The sequence below is a fragment of the Myxocyprinus asiaticus genome, chromosome 10 (assembly GCF_019703515.2).
Source record: "Myxocyprinus asiaticus isolate MX2 ecotype Aquarium Trade chromosome 10, UBuf_Myxa_2, whole genome shotgun sequence".
Lineage (NCBI taxonomy): Eukaryota > Metazoa > Chordata > Actinopteri > Cypriniformes > Catostomidae > Myxocyprinus > Myxocyprinus asiaticus.
This window is the reverse complement of record NC_059353.1, coordinates 39,882,768-39,900,088: the sequence shown is the minus strand read 5'-3', so window position 1 is coordinate 39,900,088 and position 17,321 is coordinate 39,882,768. Positions and strand designations below refer to the sequence as shown.

At 37.3% G+C, this 17,321-nt stretch overlaps 1 protein-coding gene across 5 annotated transcripts in view; it reads left to right on the top strand.

The window, feature by feature from the left end:
• The window catches only part of ikzf2 (IKAROS family zinc finger 2), a 41,862-nt gene that overhangs the window by 13,030 nt on the left and 11,511 nt on the right, over positions 1-17,321 (top strand). For 3 of the 5 annotated variants that reach the window (XM_051707951.1, XM_051707954.1, XM_051707953.1), the window contains exons 4-5: positions 5,892-6,095; positions 10,136-10,303. In XM_051707951.1, coding sequence (XP_051563911.1) covers positions 5,892-6,095; positions 10,136-10,303 — 372 coding nt within the window. Of the gene's footprint in view, positions 1-3,693; positions 3,986-5,891; positions 6,096-10,135; positions 10,304-17,321 lie in introns of those variants that run through there. The other 2 variants (XM_051707955.1, XM_051707952.1) reach the window with 2 other exon arrangements.

Genomic DNA, 17,321 nt, shown 5'->3' with positions numbered 1-17,321 from the left:
GCCTTTACTCAACGCTGATGGACATTCAGTTGAGTAAAGCAGCAGTATGTGTTGTCATTTGACATTCTCAGTTTTTGGTGCATTGGTTCGATTTGCTTAAAGGGATAGTGCACCCAAAAATGTCATCATTCAATCAATCATTTGCTCACCCTCATGTTGTTCCAAACCCTTCTGACTTTCTTTCTTCTGGCTGATAGTCTCAGTCACCATTTATTTTCATAGCATCCTTTTTTCAATGAAAGTGAATCATGACCGAGGCTTCAGTCCCTAACAATATGCATATAACATCTCCTTTTTTGTTCCATAGAAGCAAGAAAGTAATATGTGTTTGTAATGAAATAATGGTGAGTAAAGAATGAGAGAATTTAATTTTTGTTTAACTCTTTAATATCTAGTTAAGATGCATTTGTTAATTTTCTAAAGTAATCTTACTGTCCATTGCAAAAGATTGCAAAAGAAAAAGGAGAAATGAGTGAGCATAATCTTGCAAGAAACAGAGGAAGGGCCTTTATCTTGCAGTGTAAAAAATAGAGGCTACAGCTTTATCTGTGATCTGATGGGATAGGCCAGGTCTGTGACATCTCCCTTCCTCAAAGTCAACTGATGGTCAGACTAAGGGCTTGTCAGCATGAGAGTGCATACTAAGAAAAGGGAAGCGCTCAATGTTGAGGGATGGGGATCATTAACCATAATCCCAGAAGGAGGTTGTTCATGTTGCACAGGACGTTGAGAAATGTGTTACATGGTATAGGATTCTGAATAGGATGGTTATGCTGGTCCATCATCATGACCAGCACCAAACTAGCACTGATGAGCATAAACCAGCTTGGACCAGTATGGAAATGCATGATGATCTAAATTGGTCTATTCAGCAGGCAAAATAGGACTAGAATGCATAAAGCACATCATCTTTAATACATGCTAGGGTTAGGATTAATAAGAATAACATATAAAACTCTAGTACTGCCTGATAGCAGTCATTTCTTAACCTTTGACCACAGCTATATTTCAGTTGCCGCATGAAAAGACATTTCATGTTGGCGTAAGAACTCTCTGCAAAATGAAATTAGCACCCTGGGACAGTGCAAGGACAGGCACCTTCGAGGGCTTTTTACACTTAAATTAAATTGTTAACCCAGGGTAATTTTTAACATAATCCTGGGTTATCTTGTTCCATGTTTCACACTGCTCATACTTTATTGTCGGTAGTCAGGTTTCAAGATTTCACACTGTCCATTTGTAAATCCAGGGTTATTTTTCTTATTTGCAGATTTGAGATGTTACTAACATTGATTAATCAGATATAATACTTATCCATATGGGACTGGACTGCTTATCCATTTGTGGAAATGTCACCACGTACGTATATCCATTCTGTTTGTCTTAAAGGGAGAGTTCACCCAAAAATGAAAATTCTCTCATTCTTTACTCACCCTCATGCCATCCAAGATGTGTATGACTTTCTTTCTTCTGCAGAACACAAAGATTTTTAGAAGAATATCTCAGCTTTGTGAATGGTGACCAAAATTTTGAAGCTCCAAAAAGCACATAAAGGCAGCATAAAAGTAATCCATAAGACTCCAATGGTTTAATCAATGTCTTGTGAAACGATCCAATCAATTTTGGGTGAGAACAGACCAAAATATAACTCCTTTTTCACTAAACCTTATAAACTTGACATCAGCAGTCTGCTTGGTGATCAGGATTTCAAGCTTGATTACACTTCCTAGTGCCATCTAGCGCTCTGTGCATGTGTCATGCACTAGGAAGTGTAATCAAGCTTGCAATCATGATTGTGCTTAGAGACTGCATTGGCAAGATGTACAGTGAAAAAGGAGTTATATTATCACTAAAATCGATAAAATCGCTTCAGAAGACATGAATTAAATCACTGAAGTCTTATGGACTCCTTTTATGCTTCCTTTTGTGCTTTTTGGAGCTTCAAAATTTTGGTCGCCATTCACTTGCATTGTGAGGACCTACTGAGCTGAGATATTCTTCCAAAAATCTTAGTTTGTGTTCTGCAGAAGAAACCATCTCGGATGGTATGAGGGTGAGTAAATGATAAGAGAAGTTTTATTTTTGGGTGAACTATTCCTTTAAATCTTCTGAAACTCTACACCGAGTGTGTCGTGCTCTCATTCATCTTCTTTGATCAGCTGAGGATGAGAATGCTAAAGGATTCTGTATGTTGTCCTGGCAACCATTTCAAGTTCACTCTGCTGCAGCCATTATAAACCTAGTTTCCATCCACTTTTCACACTGTTTTGTTATCGACAAAGTGAAAATGCGTAAAAACAAAGTTTGGGAAATTTGCCATCTTCTGCTTGTTTCCATTCAAATGGCCTTTTATCGATAAAAATGGTGTGTGTGAATTAATTGCAAAGAGTGGCCATTCCTTGGTTCTCTGTGCACTTGTTGATATTGACAGGTGCTTGATACGATATATTTGTGTTGGCATTCCAGGAAGTGTCATGACACAGATGTGTTTGCAGCATCGGATTCAGTGGCGGATTTAGGCATTGGCGACATGGGCAGCCGCCCAGGACGGAATCTTACTTGGGGGGTGCACGGTGCGATAATTTGCATTTCCATCAGCTATATCGGTAAAAAAACACTTGGATGGAAACATAGTTATAGACACTCTATAATGTGTATGCTAGAGGAGCTAGGTAAAACACAGGCAGCTCTTTTCGAATATGAGCTATTAACATGGGGATTGAGAGAATTGGAGTGTATTTTACACCAGTTTGAAAGAGACTTACGTCTTAACACAAAGACTTAATACCATAATAACTTTATAACTCTGTGGTATTTGATTATATTTGCAATGATGTCTGCTTATTTTAAAACATTAATACAGTTGGATGCAGAAGTCTGAGAACATGCTTTTGTTTTCCATTTGTCTAATTTAATGCCGTTTTAATTACAAATTATAATGTTAGCATAATAATTTGAGTGAAAAGTAAAAAAAAACAAATAAAAGAAATAACATGAATTTCTTAGTATTTGGTATGTTTTGCCTCTATAGCATGCACCATGATGATGACGATCCATGTTATTCCAGCATGATTTGAGAATGGTCCAAAGAGCATCATCTGTGCTTAATGAAAGCAGGGAAATTTTAACTTTTGTTCAAAGGAGTTAACATTTTCACAAATTTGCTTTGTGACCGAAAAACAGTGCAGAATATTACATATTTTTCAGAATCCAATTTCATAAACCAAAATTACGTTTTCAGTGTGGTTCAGTGTGGACTTTTTAACCCCATTATATACTATATAAGATGTGCTTGATGAGCAAACACTGAATTTGGTTTCTTTGAAGTGAAGGTCTCTTGTGCAATGTTAAGCAAGTATGCTTGAAATACTTCACTGGAAATGCCAGTGGGTGAGGTGAAGGTTATCTTGTGACAGTGCCACACACCGTTCTTCTGTCAAAACCTCTTTGAACCTGATTGTCACGAAGCATAAACTCTTCACTTAAAAAGGTTGTTTTGGAACAGTTGTTTGAAAACATATATAATTTATGCTAGTCTGGTGCAATATGTAGAGAGGTCAAAAATGGGCTTTTCACACACAAAATTGTTAACCCAGGGTCCTTCATATCTTTGGAAAAAATTAATTCTGGGTTGTTCCATGTTTCACACTGTTAATACTTTACCCTAAGTTAGTATTTAATCTTGGTTGTCAGGTTTTGGGATTTTACACTGTACATGTATAAACCCTGTGTTAATGTTCTTATTATTCATTCATTGAATAAATACAGTACACGAATTTGCATGCATCTTTTTTTAAGAACTGCTCGTCCATCTGTGGAAAAGTCGGCACATATGTAGATCCGCTCTGATGGTCTTAAGTCTTCTGAGACACACTGCAAAAATAATAGTTTCTCTTTTATTTTAGTGTCCTGTTTCCTTCAGATGCTGAAATTTAACAGTGTGAACGTTTCTGCAACTGTACAAACCACATTAATATTTAATGAGGTAAGCATTGAGGCAGTTTATGATTTGTTAACTGTTGCTAAACAACTCGCTCTTTTTTTCCATACAATGAAAGTGAATGATGACCAGGGGATGTCAAGCTCCAAAACATTATTGAAAAAGCACCATTAAAGTATCATAAAAGTAGTCTAAACAAACTGTGCACTGTATTTCAAGTCTTCTATAGCCACTAAACAACTTTGTGTGAGGAAAAGTATGAAATTTAAGTCATTATTCACTGAAAACCATGCTCTCAACCATAACTCTAACATCTCACATTGATGTGAATATGGATGTTACAGTTTGGCACTCCACCATTGGTTACAAGACACATTATAACCAATGGCATTTGGTATTGTTCATGACAAATTTGGTGTGACACATCTTGATATCTTAGTATACACAAATGTGAATGAGATTATCAGTGAATAATGACTCAAATTTCAGTCTGTTTCACACACAAAGCTATTGTATGGCTACATAAGACTGACTTAAGGCATTAGAGAGATTTTAGTCATACTTGCACACCTTGAGTCAAATCTAGCAGTTTGCCCGAGGGACAACACTTGCGCGAACGGGAAAAACGGAGGTGACTCAAAGCTTAGTCTTCAGCTCTCGCCCAGAGATTAAACTTGTGGTAAAATTTCAAACAGGTTTGTCTGGATGGCGGAGAAATCTGCCTGCTCTTTTTCCACCTGCCGAGGAACCTGGAGAGTTTTGAGCGTGTGTGGTTGAGGCATAAATGTCGCGGGCCGGGCTGTCACGTGTTTATGTGTCACTATGTGTTTAGATGTCCCTTTGCACGTCTGTTTTTGTCACACTCTATGCATCTGAGTGTGTGGGGGTGGCCTCCCTGGAGGTGCTCTATAGTCTGCACACAGAGATAAATGTAGAGTCCCACTCAGTCCAGACCAAAGCACTGGTCTCCCACTGTTAGTCAAGTAGAACCCCACCTGTCCACTGTTTGCCTCACTTCCCTAGAGACTACAGCTGCATCAGCCTCTTTTTTCCTGTTTGCTATAATCCAGATGCTGTTATCATGTTGGAGGACAGATTTCTTGGTCACTGTCATAGGAACCAGTGATTTCAAAAGAATGTTGTCGTAGTCGTTAATTCACACTTCAGTGCTTGGACATGTTTTTGGAAGCTATTGGAGTGCGCAAAAAAGGCTGACCTTAAATGTGTTTTATACTATATGAAGGGGGGGGGGGACCACTAGTGAAAATGCTATATTTTGGATTATTTTCTAATTTTATACCAAACATTTTCATTATGATCATTTTCAAATGTAATTATCAGCAGAACAATTTGGCTGAAAAGTTAAATTGAAAATTGTTCATGAATTTTAGAATTTCTTAGTAGGTAGGTTGTGGCCACATCTTAATTTTATGAATTTATGATTTTTATGATTTATTAATCAATAATTGCAAAACTCATATTGGTCAGTCACTAATAAACATTTTGGGGTGGGATGTGCCCTCTCAATATCTATGATGGATACAGCCTTGGGTCAGTCACCCTTTCGCTTTAAAAACAGCATGCATTTGAGCAGACATGGACTTCACAAATTTGTAAAAAACCTGATGACCCATGCTATCCCGGCATTATTTGGCAATGCTCCAAAGAGCATCTTGTGTGCTTCAGTGGAAGTAAGGAAATCTGACCTTTAGTATAAAGAAGTTAACTTGTTCAATGTCACAAACTTGCTTAGTGACCTTTTTATTTTCCGTCATATCTATTTCTTTAGTTTTTTTTATAATTTAAAAAATCCTGAAACTTTCTGTTTATGTCCAGGTTTACATTTAAAAGTGTGAAAAAGATGAAAAAGTGTGGTATTAGCATTTTGGAGCCAACTGTATGTTTTAAACACTGAATGAGTGTGTTTTAAGAGTGGAATGTTTTTTTGTAGCACATACAATCAAACAAGAGGAAGGTACCGAGGAGGAGACGGAGACACAACCCAATGGTCCAGATGAGACGGGTCACAGTGGTGAGGAAGGATCTGGATTGGAGGAGCCTATGATTGACAGCCCAAACAACCTACAAGACACAGGGCCGGGAACAGAAGCACAGAGTGAAGCAGGGATAAGGCTGCCAAATGGTAAATATAATGGTGTGTGTTTTTTTATTTATTTATTTATTTTTTTAAAAAAAAAGCTCTAGATAACATTGTACTGTTTGTTAGTGTATTGGAAATATCAGAACATTAAAATTGTAATTTCGAGGCCTGGAAAAGTAAAGGCATTCTTAAAAACTTGAAGCCGTTTATAGATAATATCAATTTGTTTTGCTCTGCTCTAAGACATTTAATTGTCTAGATATTGCTCTTGGTATTGCTTTTCACAAAAAGTACCATGTTTTTTTTTTGTTTGTTTTTTGCGGGACATGGTACCATTGTACAACAATTTCTTTATTTTTTATGGTCCAAGCGTTTCAGTTCCATGGAACAGTATAAACCGTATCAATGTAGCATGGTATTGCCATTTGATACTGTCACTCTGCTGTAGTACCTCAACAGTCCTTTTTTGTAAGGATAGCACACTAATAAGAATAACTAGATAGGTACAATTTGTCAAAACATAGTTCAAAGTCTGTAGAGAAAAAATTTATGATGGCTGTGTCAAGCCAAAATAAGCCTAGTTTCCATCCACTTTTCACGCTATTTTGTTATCGACAAAGTGGAATGCATAAAACAATGTTTGGGAAATTTGCCGTCTTCTGCCTGTTTCCATTCAAATGACATTTATTCGATAAAAATGGTGTGCGTGATGATGTCATGCCTAAAACCACTTTGTCGCATAAGTTTTGGTTTATCGCAAAAGAAATCTGCCCTTAAGCCATTTCCATACAGAAATGTGTGTTTATCGCTAATTGTGTACCTTTCACCTCCCAGATGTCCCTATTTTTTTTTCCTCTGAGGTCTTTGTAAAATGGGGAGAGTATTGAGACTATTCATTGAAATTATCCAGCTTACTGTCATTTTAATTTCACAAATAAATGCAATCAGAAGATGAGGAATTGCAATCAAAAGGGAGCACTTCTGATAGGACTGTAATATTGGTCCTGATGTTGCGCCTATCGCAGGTCGCCACCGGTTCCAACCCAAAAGCTTATCATCATGGCCCTGTTAAAGCTGGCAACCTGCATCAAGTAGTGGGGGAAACTTTTGGTCTTAGTATAAGGACCATCCATCGAAGTGTATGTGCTGTGTGCACAGCTATTAAAGAAAAATTGATGCGGTGTAATATCAGGGATTACATATGATACATTCCTGATATTCAGTTGGCTATTTTGAACAATCATCTAATCTAAAGCATCGCCATCACAACTGCATTATGTCCCGCATATTTGTCCAGCAACTTTTAACAACCAACTGAACTTGATTGTCATCTCAAATTAATTTTAGCATTACAATGCAATTTCAATTTTCTGCTCAGCAAATGCGATCTGAGGTAAAGAGGGTTTTATTTAAAATATTTAAAAGTTTTAAAATGTTCAAAAGCTCGTTTTCTGAAAGTGAAGTCCGCATTGGACAAATAGTTCTGATAGATTATACCCTTGAAAAAATAACATTCTGAGAATGTCATTCAGCCGACTTTTTTTCATCTACAGAACAGGGTAAAGCTAATTTAAGTTTGTGTAAAGAAAAGGCATATATAGATCTAAAAATGTTATTTTTTTCATTTGGTAATTAATTATTTTATTTAATATTTTATTCATTTGGTAATTTGTTTAGCCTAATTTAATACAGGGAATTTTGCTGGCATTTTTTCAAAAGTATAAACAATAATTTTATAGAATTGGGCTATATGTTAGTGTTCCAAAAAAAGCACACTAAAGCTTTTCTCCTAGTATTGTGCATTTATTTTTAATTTAAAACATCTTTGTGCACAGAAATATGTTTTTTTTAATTATGGGCTAATTCCATGACTGCCGTCTATTATTTTGAATGGTGTGGAAAAGCAACTTTAATAAATAAACGGATGGCTACCATGATTAAATTAATCACAAACAGTGGCCATTCATTTGTTCTCCTTGCACTTGTCAATGTGCATGATACAAGATATTTGCGTTGGCACTCCTGGAAGTGTCATGTTTGCAGCATCAGATCTGTGCAGGTATGCCATTAAGATCAATCCATAATCACGTACAATAAATTGGCTTTCAAGGATGTATACTGTCGTCATGATTAATACAGGCTAACAATTTGGGTAAATTCTGTCATGTGACTACATTTTTACGTTAATGCCCATTTTCTCGACAAAAAGTGTTTCCAAACCAGTTTTTCGCAACATTTGATGTATCGACATATAATTTATGTGCTAGAGTTAAAGGAAAAATATTATGTCGACACTTTTAGAAAACTTTTTTCGTAAAAAATCCTTGGATGGAAACGTAGTTAATGCAATTTAATTAATTAAATTCCAAAAATTGATACCTGGCATGCAAATGAAATTCCGCCCCAGCAGTCTTTATGCAGTTATTTAAAGAATGTGTACTCATTAATCATAAGCAACTGGAAAGTCATGGAAAGTTCATTGGTCAAAAGGGAGGGTAAAAGATACATCAGATGTTCCGAGTCAAAAAGAAAAGATGGAATTTTATTGTTTTCACCTTTTTTTTGGAGTACAAGGTGCCATATTAAAAACCATATAAAAATATCAGTTGTTGTATTATTTGCAAAGTTTATTTATTTATTTTTATTCTAAATTCATTGTGACTTCTAAAGTAAGTTTCGACAGAACCCATTTTACTGACTTCACATTAAAATAGCAAACCCTGCCGTGACAAAGTCTTGTGTTCTTCCCTTTTTCAGTGTTAAAAGGATGTGGAGAGGGTAGTTGTTCTGTAAAAGAAGACAATAATTAATACTAGGAGTTATTCTCGGGGAAAACATCCCAGGAATCCTTCACAACCTGTTCCCAAATCCTGGGCTTACGCTGATACTGCCAGACAGCACGCTAGCAGGACAGGCTCATATTTAATTTTTACCTAATCAAGCCACATCAGCATCCTGTCAATCTGTGTTGAAGAAACTGATGATGTAAATTTAAATGTGTCCATCAAACCTGTGTTTTAGAGTCACAGGCTATATTTAGAGCAGGTGCACATACCGCAGATCTGATATACTGTATGAGTAATCCAGTTAATTCAAGACAAGTCAATTAGGTTCACAACAAACAAAACCTAAACAGTATCAGAGAGGCTTACCATTGTTATCATAGGTGTGAAAGCTATTCTTTAAGATGAATACCAGCTGATCAAATTAGCGATAATTGAGGTAGAGACAACCGACAGCTAGTTACTTATTCTGTGCTATAGTGGAAATAGGGATGGGCGTTATAGCTAAAAACGAATTATAAGCTAAATATTTTTTCTTATAATATATATATATATATATATATATATATATATATATATATATATATATATATATATATATATATGTGTATGTATATACTGTATATATAAATATGTATACTCACTGAGCACTTTATAAGGAACACCTATACATCTACTTATTTATGCGATTATCTAATCAGCTAATGGTATGGCAGCAGTGCAATGCATACAATCATACAGATACGGGTCAGGAGCTTCAGTTCATGTTCACATCAACCATCAGTATGGAGAAAAAAATGTGATTTCAGTTATTTACGTGATTGTTGGTGCCAGACGGGCAGGTTTGAGTATTTCTGTAACTGCTGATCTCCTGGGATTTTCATGCACAACAGTCTCTAGAGTTTACTCAGAATGGTGCCAAAAAAAAAAAAAAAACATCCAGTGAGTGGCAGTTCTGCAGACGGAAATGCCTTGTTGATGAGAGAGGTCAACGGAGAATGGCCAGACAGGTTTTAGCTGACAGAAAGGCTACGGTAACTCAGATAACCACTCTGTACAATTGTAGTGAGCAGAATAGCATCTCAGAATTCACAACATTCGAACCTTGAGCCGGATGGGCTACAACAGCAGAAGACCAAATCGGGCACTTTATTAGGACCATAGTGTTCCTCATAAATGGTTCAATGAGTGTGTGTGTGTGTGTGTGTGTGTGTGTGTGTGTGTATATATATATATTATATATATATTTATAAATATTTGATCAACTATTGATCAGTGTGCCTCTTATTAATTGCTCTGGTTGTCCATCAGGTGACAGGCCATTCCAGTGTAACCAGTGTGGAGTGTCATTTACTCAGAAGGGCAACCTGCTGCGACACATTAAACTCCACACGGGAGAGAAGCCCTTTAAATGCCCATTCTGCAGCTACGCATGCCGTCGCCGTGACGCCTTGACCGGACATCTGCGCACACACTCAGGTCAAGCACATGTTGTATTCTTGTTCTTTTTTATAATTGCTCTAAGACAACATTCACATATATCTGGGAAGTAGTTTGATATTAAATCTGAAGTGTGTTATTTCTGCAGCAAAAGGGAATTGCAAAAATTAGGATCCATGTTACTTCTTTATGTTTTCAAACATTTTCCCAAAAACCCCTTTGCTAATGGTCAGACACAGAAAAAGTCCCGTCCCAAACTCACACTACTGATTGAACCAATGTTGCTTTGTGGTGCTGGTCAGGATGCTTGTTAACGCCACAGTGTTTGCACTTTTGGGGGAAATCTTTGTATATTAAGCAGGGTTGTGAGAAAATATTTTAACATAAAAATACACACTTCAGCTTGTGTTCATGTGTTTCATAGCCTAAAAAATTATTGCGGTTCTGTGACCACAGCTGATATATTTTGGAAAAGCCAACCAGATCTGTCCCGTCCTGAGTCCTCACAGGAGGTCTCAGAGGGATGTGTACAGCAAACTGCCTAGCAAACAATGTGGTTAAGCCACCTAGGACATAGGCCACCTGTTCTGTTGCCTGCAAGTCTTGCGCTTCACCAAAGGAAATGCTCTGTGTCAACCAAAGGGAAGTCTCGCATTGATGAAGCAGCACTCTCTAACCCACTTTCATATCAGCCCACCATCAGTTGTCTAGTCCTCATCATTGAAGATCCGGGTCATACGATACCATCAGCGCTTGGCTCGGGACTTCAAGAGCTGTCACTCAGGGACAGGCTTGTTAAAATGCATAGGGAGAGCAGGAACGGCCTATCATTCGAATCATGTTTTGATACCTTTTTTGTCTTGTGTCATTTCCTGTTTTGCAGCTCTAATCACAGTGCTGGATAGCACATTTTTTAGGCCAGGCAAGATGATGTCTGTGATGTCCTGTTTTTCTGGGCAGAATTTATAAAAAAAATATTCTTCAAGACTGTCAGAGAATGCAGAGGAAGGATACAAATGCAGAGTTGAAAAATAAAAGGGAATTTATTAAATAACAACAAGGGCAAAAACACAAACCAAAACTCCCATAAGGGGGAAAAACAAACATAAACTGTCCCGAAGGGGGAAAAAAGGTAATCCAGGCTGGGGCAGAGGGAAACAGGACTGACAGGGAAGACTGAAAACACAAGACTGGAAACAACAGGAACTGGCACTGGACAGCAAAAATGAGGAGACTAAAATAGGGAGAGAAATCAATAGGTTAACAAGACAGGGCAGGTGTGACTAATAAGCTAATAATGGGCAAACAAGGAGGCGGGGTATGACGTAAGACAGAGAGACACGCGGCGATACAGAAACAAAACAAAGCCACGTGCTCTCACAAGACAACAAAACACCCGAATGGCATGAGCGCACATCACCTAGACAGTGAGGCAATATACTCCCATGCCAACAGACAAACAAAATGAGAGAATGCGTAGCAACGCCAAACAAAGCGATGCCACACAGTCTCGCACTAAACAAAACCTGAGCATACATCGTGAGGCAAACACCAAGTGATGCACACAACAGGCGACAAAAACAAGACGGGACACCTGTGCGAGAATTCAGCCACACACACCCCGAAACCTCAGACCGAACTGAACGAACCTCAGCACAACGCGAAGACAGCTCATACGCGACAAACTATTGACGCGAGTGCATGCTGCCAAGATGACATAAGCATGATGCACCCACGTCAATATCAGACAGACATGGAGCACGAGTGTCCGGATCCCGACACAGACCAAAACCGAACCAGACAGGAAGTCAGGATCCAGACACCGTGCTCCTGACATGAAACAAGATGAAGAGTGCACGGCAGGGAATACAACCGAAACCGTGTGCTCACACAAAGACAACGAAACACAAGACTGACATGGGACGATAATGCCACGATCCTGTCAGACAAAAACCCAGACTGATAGAGTGACAGGACCATGACAGACTAGGGCTGTCAACTTAACATGTTAATTTAGTGTGATTTAATTATAGAAAATAATAAATACAAATATTTAATTGCAATTAATCATGCAATCTGACCTGGCCTATCCTACCATGGGAGCAAATCAAGCTTGAGGTACCACCTTCATGTTTGCGCACCACACTTACCGAGAGCAGGCATCACAGAACGAGTAAGGAGCCGTTCACACAGGATGCGTTCAAAAAAAGTTAGAGGCATTGCAAAAGAATGGAACAGAACGCAGGGGTCTCGAGACACTACTTTTAAACTTAAAAAAGTGTCTGCTTTCAGTGGAGAAAGCAGTTAGTATGGATAAGAGGGGTAAATGTAGCAAAATCATCGTGTAGCAAAATCATCGCTTTTCAACTGAAAATGTGTTATTGTGGACGTGGCCTAAGTCTAATTGGACAGCATCTTTGTCATGCTGACAAATCTGATTGAAAAATGTATTTATGTAGACTGTATGCCAGTGATAGGCTTACGCTAAATAGTATGGAAGTAAATAAAGAAATAAAAAACAACATATTGACTTTTAAAGACACTTTTTGTAGTGTTTATTCATTGATTTGTATTCATTTGAGGATACTTATATATATATATTGATAAGTTATTATTATTTGATTAATTGATAGGCATGTCATGCAATAAATTTGATAAACATTTGAAATCGATTGACAGCCCTTTTATAGACATTTTGCATATTGGTTTCAGATATTGGGCTAATGGTCATAGTGGCATGGCTGATTGATTTTGGTGACTACCAAATGTTTTCATCTGCACATAGACTTGTCATCATTTAATCAACTAGCTATGCAAAATTTGTGGTGGATGTGTGTTGTGGTCTATCATATTGATATCAAATGTTAGTGAGAGAGCTTTTACCACCAAAGCCTATGCACCCAACGACCTCACTGAACTCTCACCGTTCAGCACGTTAACGTTTGTGGCTAATGAGAGTCATAAGTTCATTGGCATAGCCATTTCTATATTATAAAAGGATGTGACAAGAAAAGTTTATTCTACCACAGTGTGAGATGTGTTTGGTTGTAGTTGGAGTAAGGAGTAATTTTAATGAGTAACTCAATGATTAAAGCAACAGTAATGCTTAAGGCATTTCCACCGTGTTTGCCACAAGTTCATCCTCACTACTTAGTGACCTGACTGCCGTCCCGCCAACCACCTCAGCTGGAGCAATATCTAAGGAACTCAGCAGGTCCAACGGCTTCTTGTGCAACAGGTGCCACATGAAAGGACTCTTCCTCTTTCAGCCCTATGAAACAAGAGGATTATTGGCAAATAGACAAGAAAAGTTAAGTGGGAGTAAAACATACAAACACACCAGCTATCCAGTCATTCACAAACGTCTGTCGCTTAAATTTATGTACATGTATGTATAAGACAACCGACTAGATGATTAGTGAGGTAGACTAGTTTATCTAAATCGTTTCTTATATTTCATTTGTTTTGATATTTTTAGCATTGGCACTTAAATTAGCATCCTGACAGCATGCTCTGCTTTAGCAGTACAGGCTGCTCAGACCGAATGCGTTCTCGTGTTTAAAAAAAGCTAGACGCTGCGCAATGGTTAAAGATGTCTGTCTAGCGCATGTTTACGTGGGAAATTGAAAAACAGCGCAGACAGATGCAAAAACTCATTTGGTGTGAACGGTCCCTTAGTTTATACAGTAAATCACTTGATAAAAGTTACATCACTACAGTACTGATAAAGCCATACACATTCGGACAGATGTCTGTGACCTTAGTGTCACGTCTTGCACTGTTTTCTGAGCATCCTACTACAAGTGCTGTGGTTTTTAGATGCCGTGTCAAGTTAAAAAATAGTTCAGCTTTTAAAAATGTGTCTGAAGGCCCCTGCATTTTGTTCCACTCTGTTGCACTCTGTTTAGCTGTTTTTGAATGCAAGAATGCACAAAACCAGCCTAATTAAACAGGCTTTCTTAAATCCGATTAGTCAACTAGTCATTCAGGTAACCCACCATCTGGTCAATTTTGAAAATATGTAGTTTTGCACATTCCTAGTATGTATGCCTCAGACTTGTTTCAGATGTGCTTTATAGGCTATACTTTATGAAACTGAAACAGAGCATATATTGCGCTACAGTTTTAGGCATGTGTCATAATGTTGGTGACTTTACTTTGGTAAGCTTTGGCTGTTTTTGCCACCTTTATAAAATACATAAGTAATGAGAGGTGAGTTGCCAATGTGCAACGGTTGTTTTGAGATGGCTTTGTGTAACTACCAGTTGAGTAAGTCGAGTACTTTTGCTGATGCTCTACAATTGATAGGCATTTACTTGAAATGAAATGTCATCCTCATCTCACTGTTTCCTGTTTTCAACCCAAATGGATGCGGTTTAGAGGGCTTTAATGCAGCACTCTCTGCGTGTATTTGCATTTGAATACATGCTTAGACAGGGATTTTTTTTTTTTTTTCCGGAATCGTCCAAACTCTGTTAAAGGAACTGGCGGGTATTAATCAGTAGAACTGTGTTGCATTTCTTTCATCCATCATAGGTCGCATTTTTCTCCCTAACACATATTAGCACGATTGCCTGTCCCAGATTGTACAGTCTGCAGGTGTTTTGACAGTTCATTGAACCAAACTATTCAGTTCTTTTTCTTTCTTTTTTATAGTTTCCTTTTATATTACAGATTTGTGGGTGTGGATGCACAACATCCACTAAAATGTCTGCGCAAGCCATGTCTGATGTACTGTAATGCAAACACCCAAATTCCAAAAGCCTCTCGTTTATTAGAAATTTTGAAAGTGTAACAAAAAAATGAGTTTCAGAGCATCTTACTCATCAGATGAAAATGTTTCCTATAGTCACCTACTGACATATAAAGACCCTAAAACTATTGGCATCTGCCCTAGATCCCTTGATTACCTGACCTTTATAGAATCATGAAAGATCAGGTTATATACACTGTGCTTTTAAATGATATAAACTAATTTTATAGTTTAAACAGTATTTTATAGTCTTCACAATTCACATGACATCTTATATCTTAAATCTATATATATATATATATATATATATATATATATATATATATATATATATATATATATATATATATATATATATATTTATATATATATATATTTTGAGATTATTAATAAAAATACATGGTTTAGCTTGCTAGATGATATTGTATGATATAAAGTGACCCCAAAAAGTATTTGGACACTGAAAACATGCTTACAAATATATCATCTTTGCATTATATTTCTATATATCAAACCAAGCAGCATTTATTTTGAGATTTATTTAAAAAAAAAAAAAATATATATATATATATATATATATATATATATATATATATATATATATATATATATATATATATATATATAAACTGATATACTGTTCAAAATGGAGACAAAAATATCTGGACACTTTTTGGTTGTCAAACAGGGTGGAAAATGATCTACACATGTGGCCACTCTGCTAGGACACCTATGTGAACTTTCTACATCCTCTAAACATCACAATAGGACCTCTTGGTTAAAAGTATTTGCTAAAATGGCTAAGTAAAGTAAGTTATGAGAAAAGGTCTCACATCATTTGTTTGCAAGTGTCCAAATACTGTTTGGAGCCACTATACAGTATATTGATAACATATTTAAGATGATGTTTTCCAAGGTACTGTTTGTGTCAGACATGATTTGTAATCCATCCTTTCCCACAGTAGTGCCATAACCTCCATTGTTTGACATGTGTTCCACATGTGAAAGGTCACTTCACCATGTCTCTGTCAGTGAGTTGTCTCACTTTCACTGTTTGCTTCAGACTGAAAGCACTATGGTGCTTTGAAGAGGGTTACCGAAATGTGCCGTAGGTATTTTTTACAATTGGCACGCTTTACAGGTAATCACACAGGCTTGCTAGTAACAGGTGTGAATTTTCAGTATTTTCTCACGTGCGACAGGAGACTGGTTAGCTGCTTGCATAAAGTATGACTCAATTCACTAGGCTCTTTTGTTTCAGTGCACTGCTATCACTGCAGTGCTCTTTATGAATAATTCTGAAAGTCCCTTATACCAGAGAATTGACCACGGAGCTGACAGCAGCCCCTGTCTCAAATTCTATTAGGTTTTTAGCTGACATAACAGAAGAGCCCAAAGGGCTCTGTTCCGATTTGATACTGATGACTGAATGAGAAAACATGACGAATAAATGAATGACTCAACCAATCGATGAATGAAACATGTTATGAATCAATGAAAGGATCGTTCCATGAGTGACTGGAAAACTGGTTCTGGAGGCTAAGCATCGTTCTCCTCCTACTCTCCTCTACCCACGCTGGAAGGACATGATGCTTGTTCCTATTGCATCTTTCTTTGGAGGTTGTGTCCCGCACTATCGCCCTTGCACTGACCTAGTCTTAGTGGAACTGAGACAGTGAATCACCTCACACCTTTTCTGGTTGAGGAGAAACACTCCCTCTCATTCTGTTTATTATTCAGACTTTTCAAGTCATCACTTGTGGATTAATTGTTATGCCAATAAAAGATCAATGATGATTAGAGGGATTGTGCATCCAAAAAGAACAATTCTATCATCACGTACTCACCCACATGTTGTTCCAACTCCTGTATAACTTTTTTTTAAATGATGGAACACAAAAGTAGTCTTATTTTCCCATAAAACACCTAATCATCCTTTAAGCATAATAAGTTTACTTGAGAAGTAAAATTGTGTAACAGAATTAGACTTGTTTTCAGAGAATATAACTGGGATTACCTGCATAAACCCCACGTTTATAACATATAAAGAGGAATAATTTTAATGATAATTATATTCTCTGCAATCATATTCACTGAAAATGTTGTATTGAAAATTTGGCTTGACAGAGCCACAGACACTATTCACTTACACTGTATGGAAATGAGTAGTCTCAGACGGACCGCCCACAGTCCATTCTCTAACCTTCTGAAGATATAGCTCACAGAACTGGAAAACGGTTTCTCGATCAGTTCAGCACAAATCTAATTTACTGGTTCGATGGAACTTCCGCTAGTAGACGCACA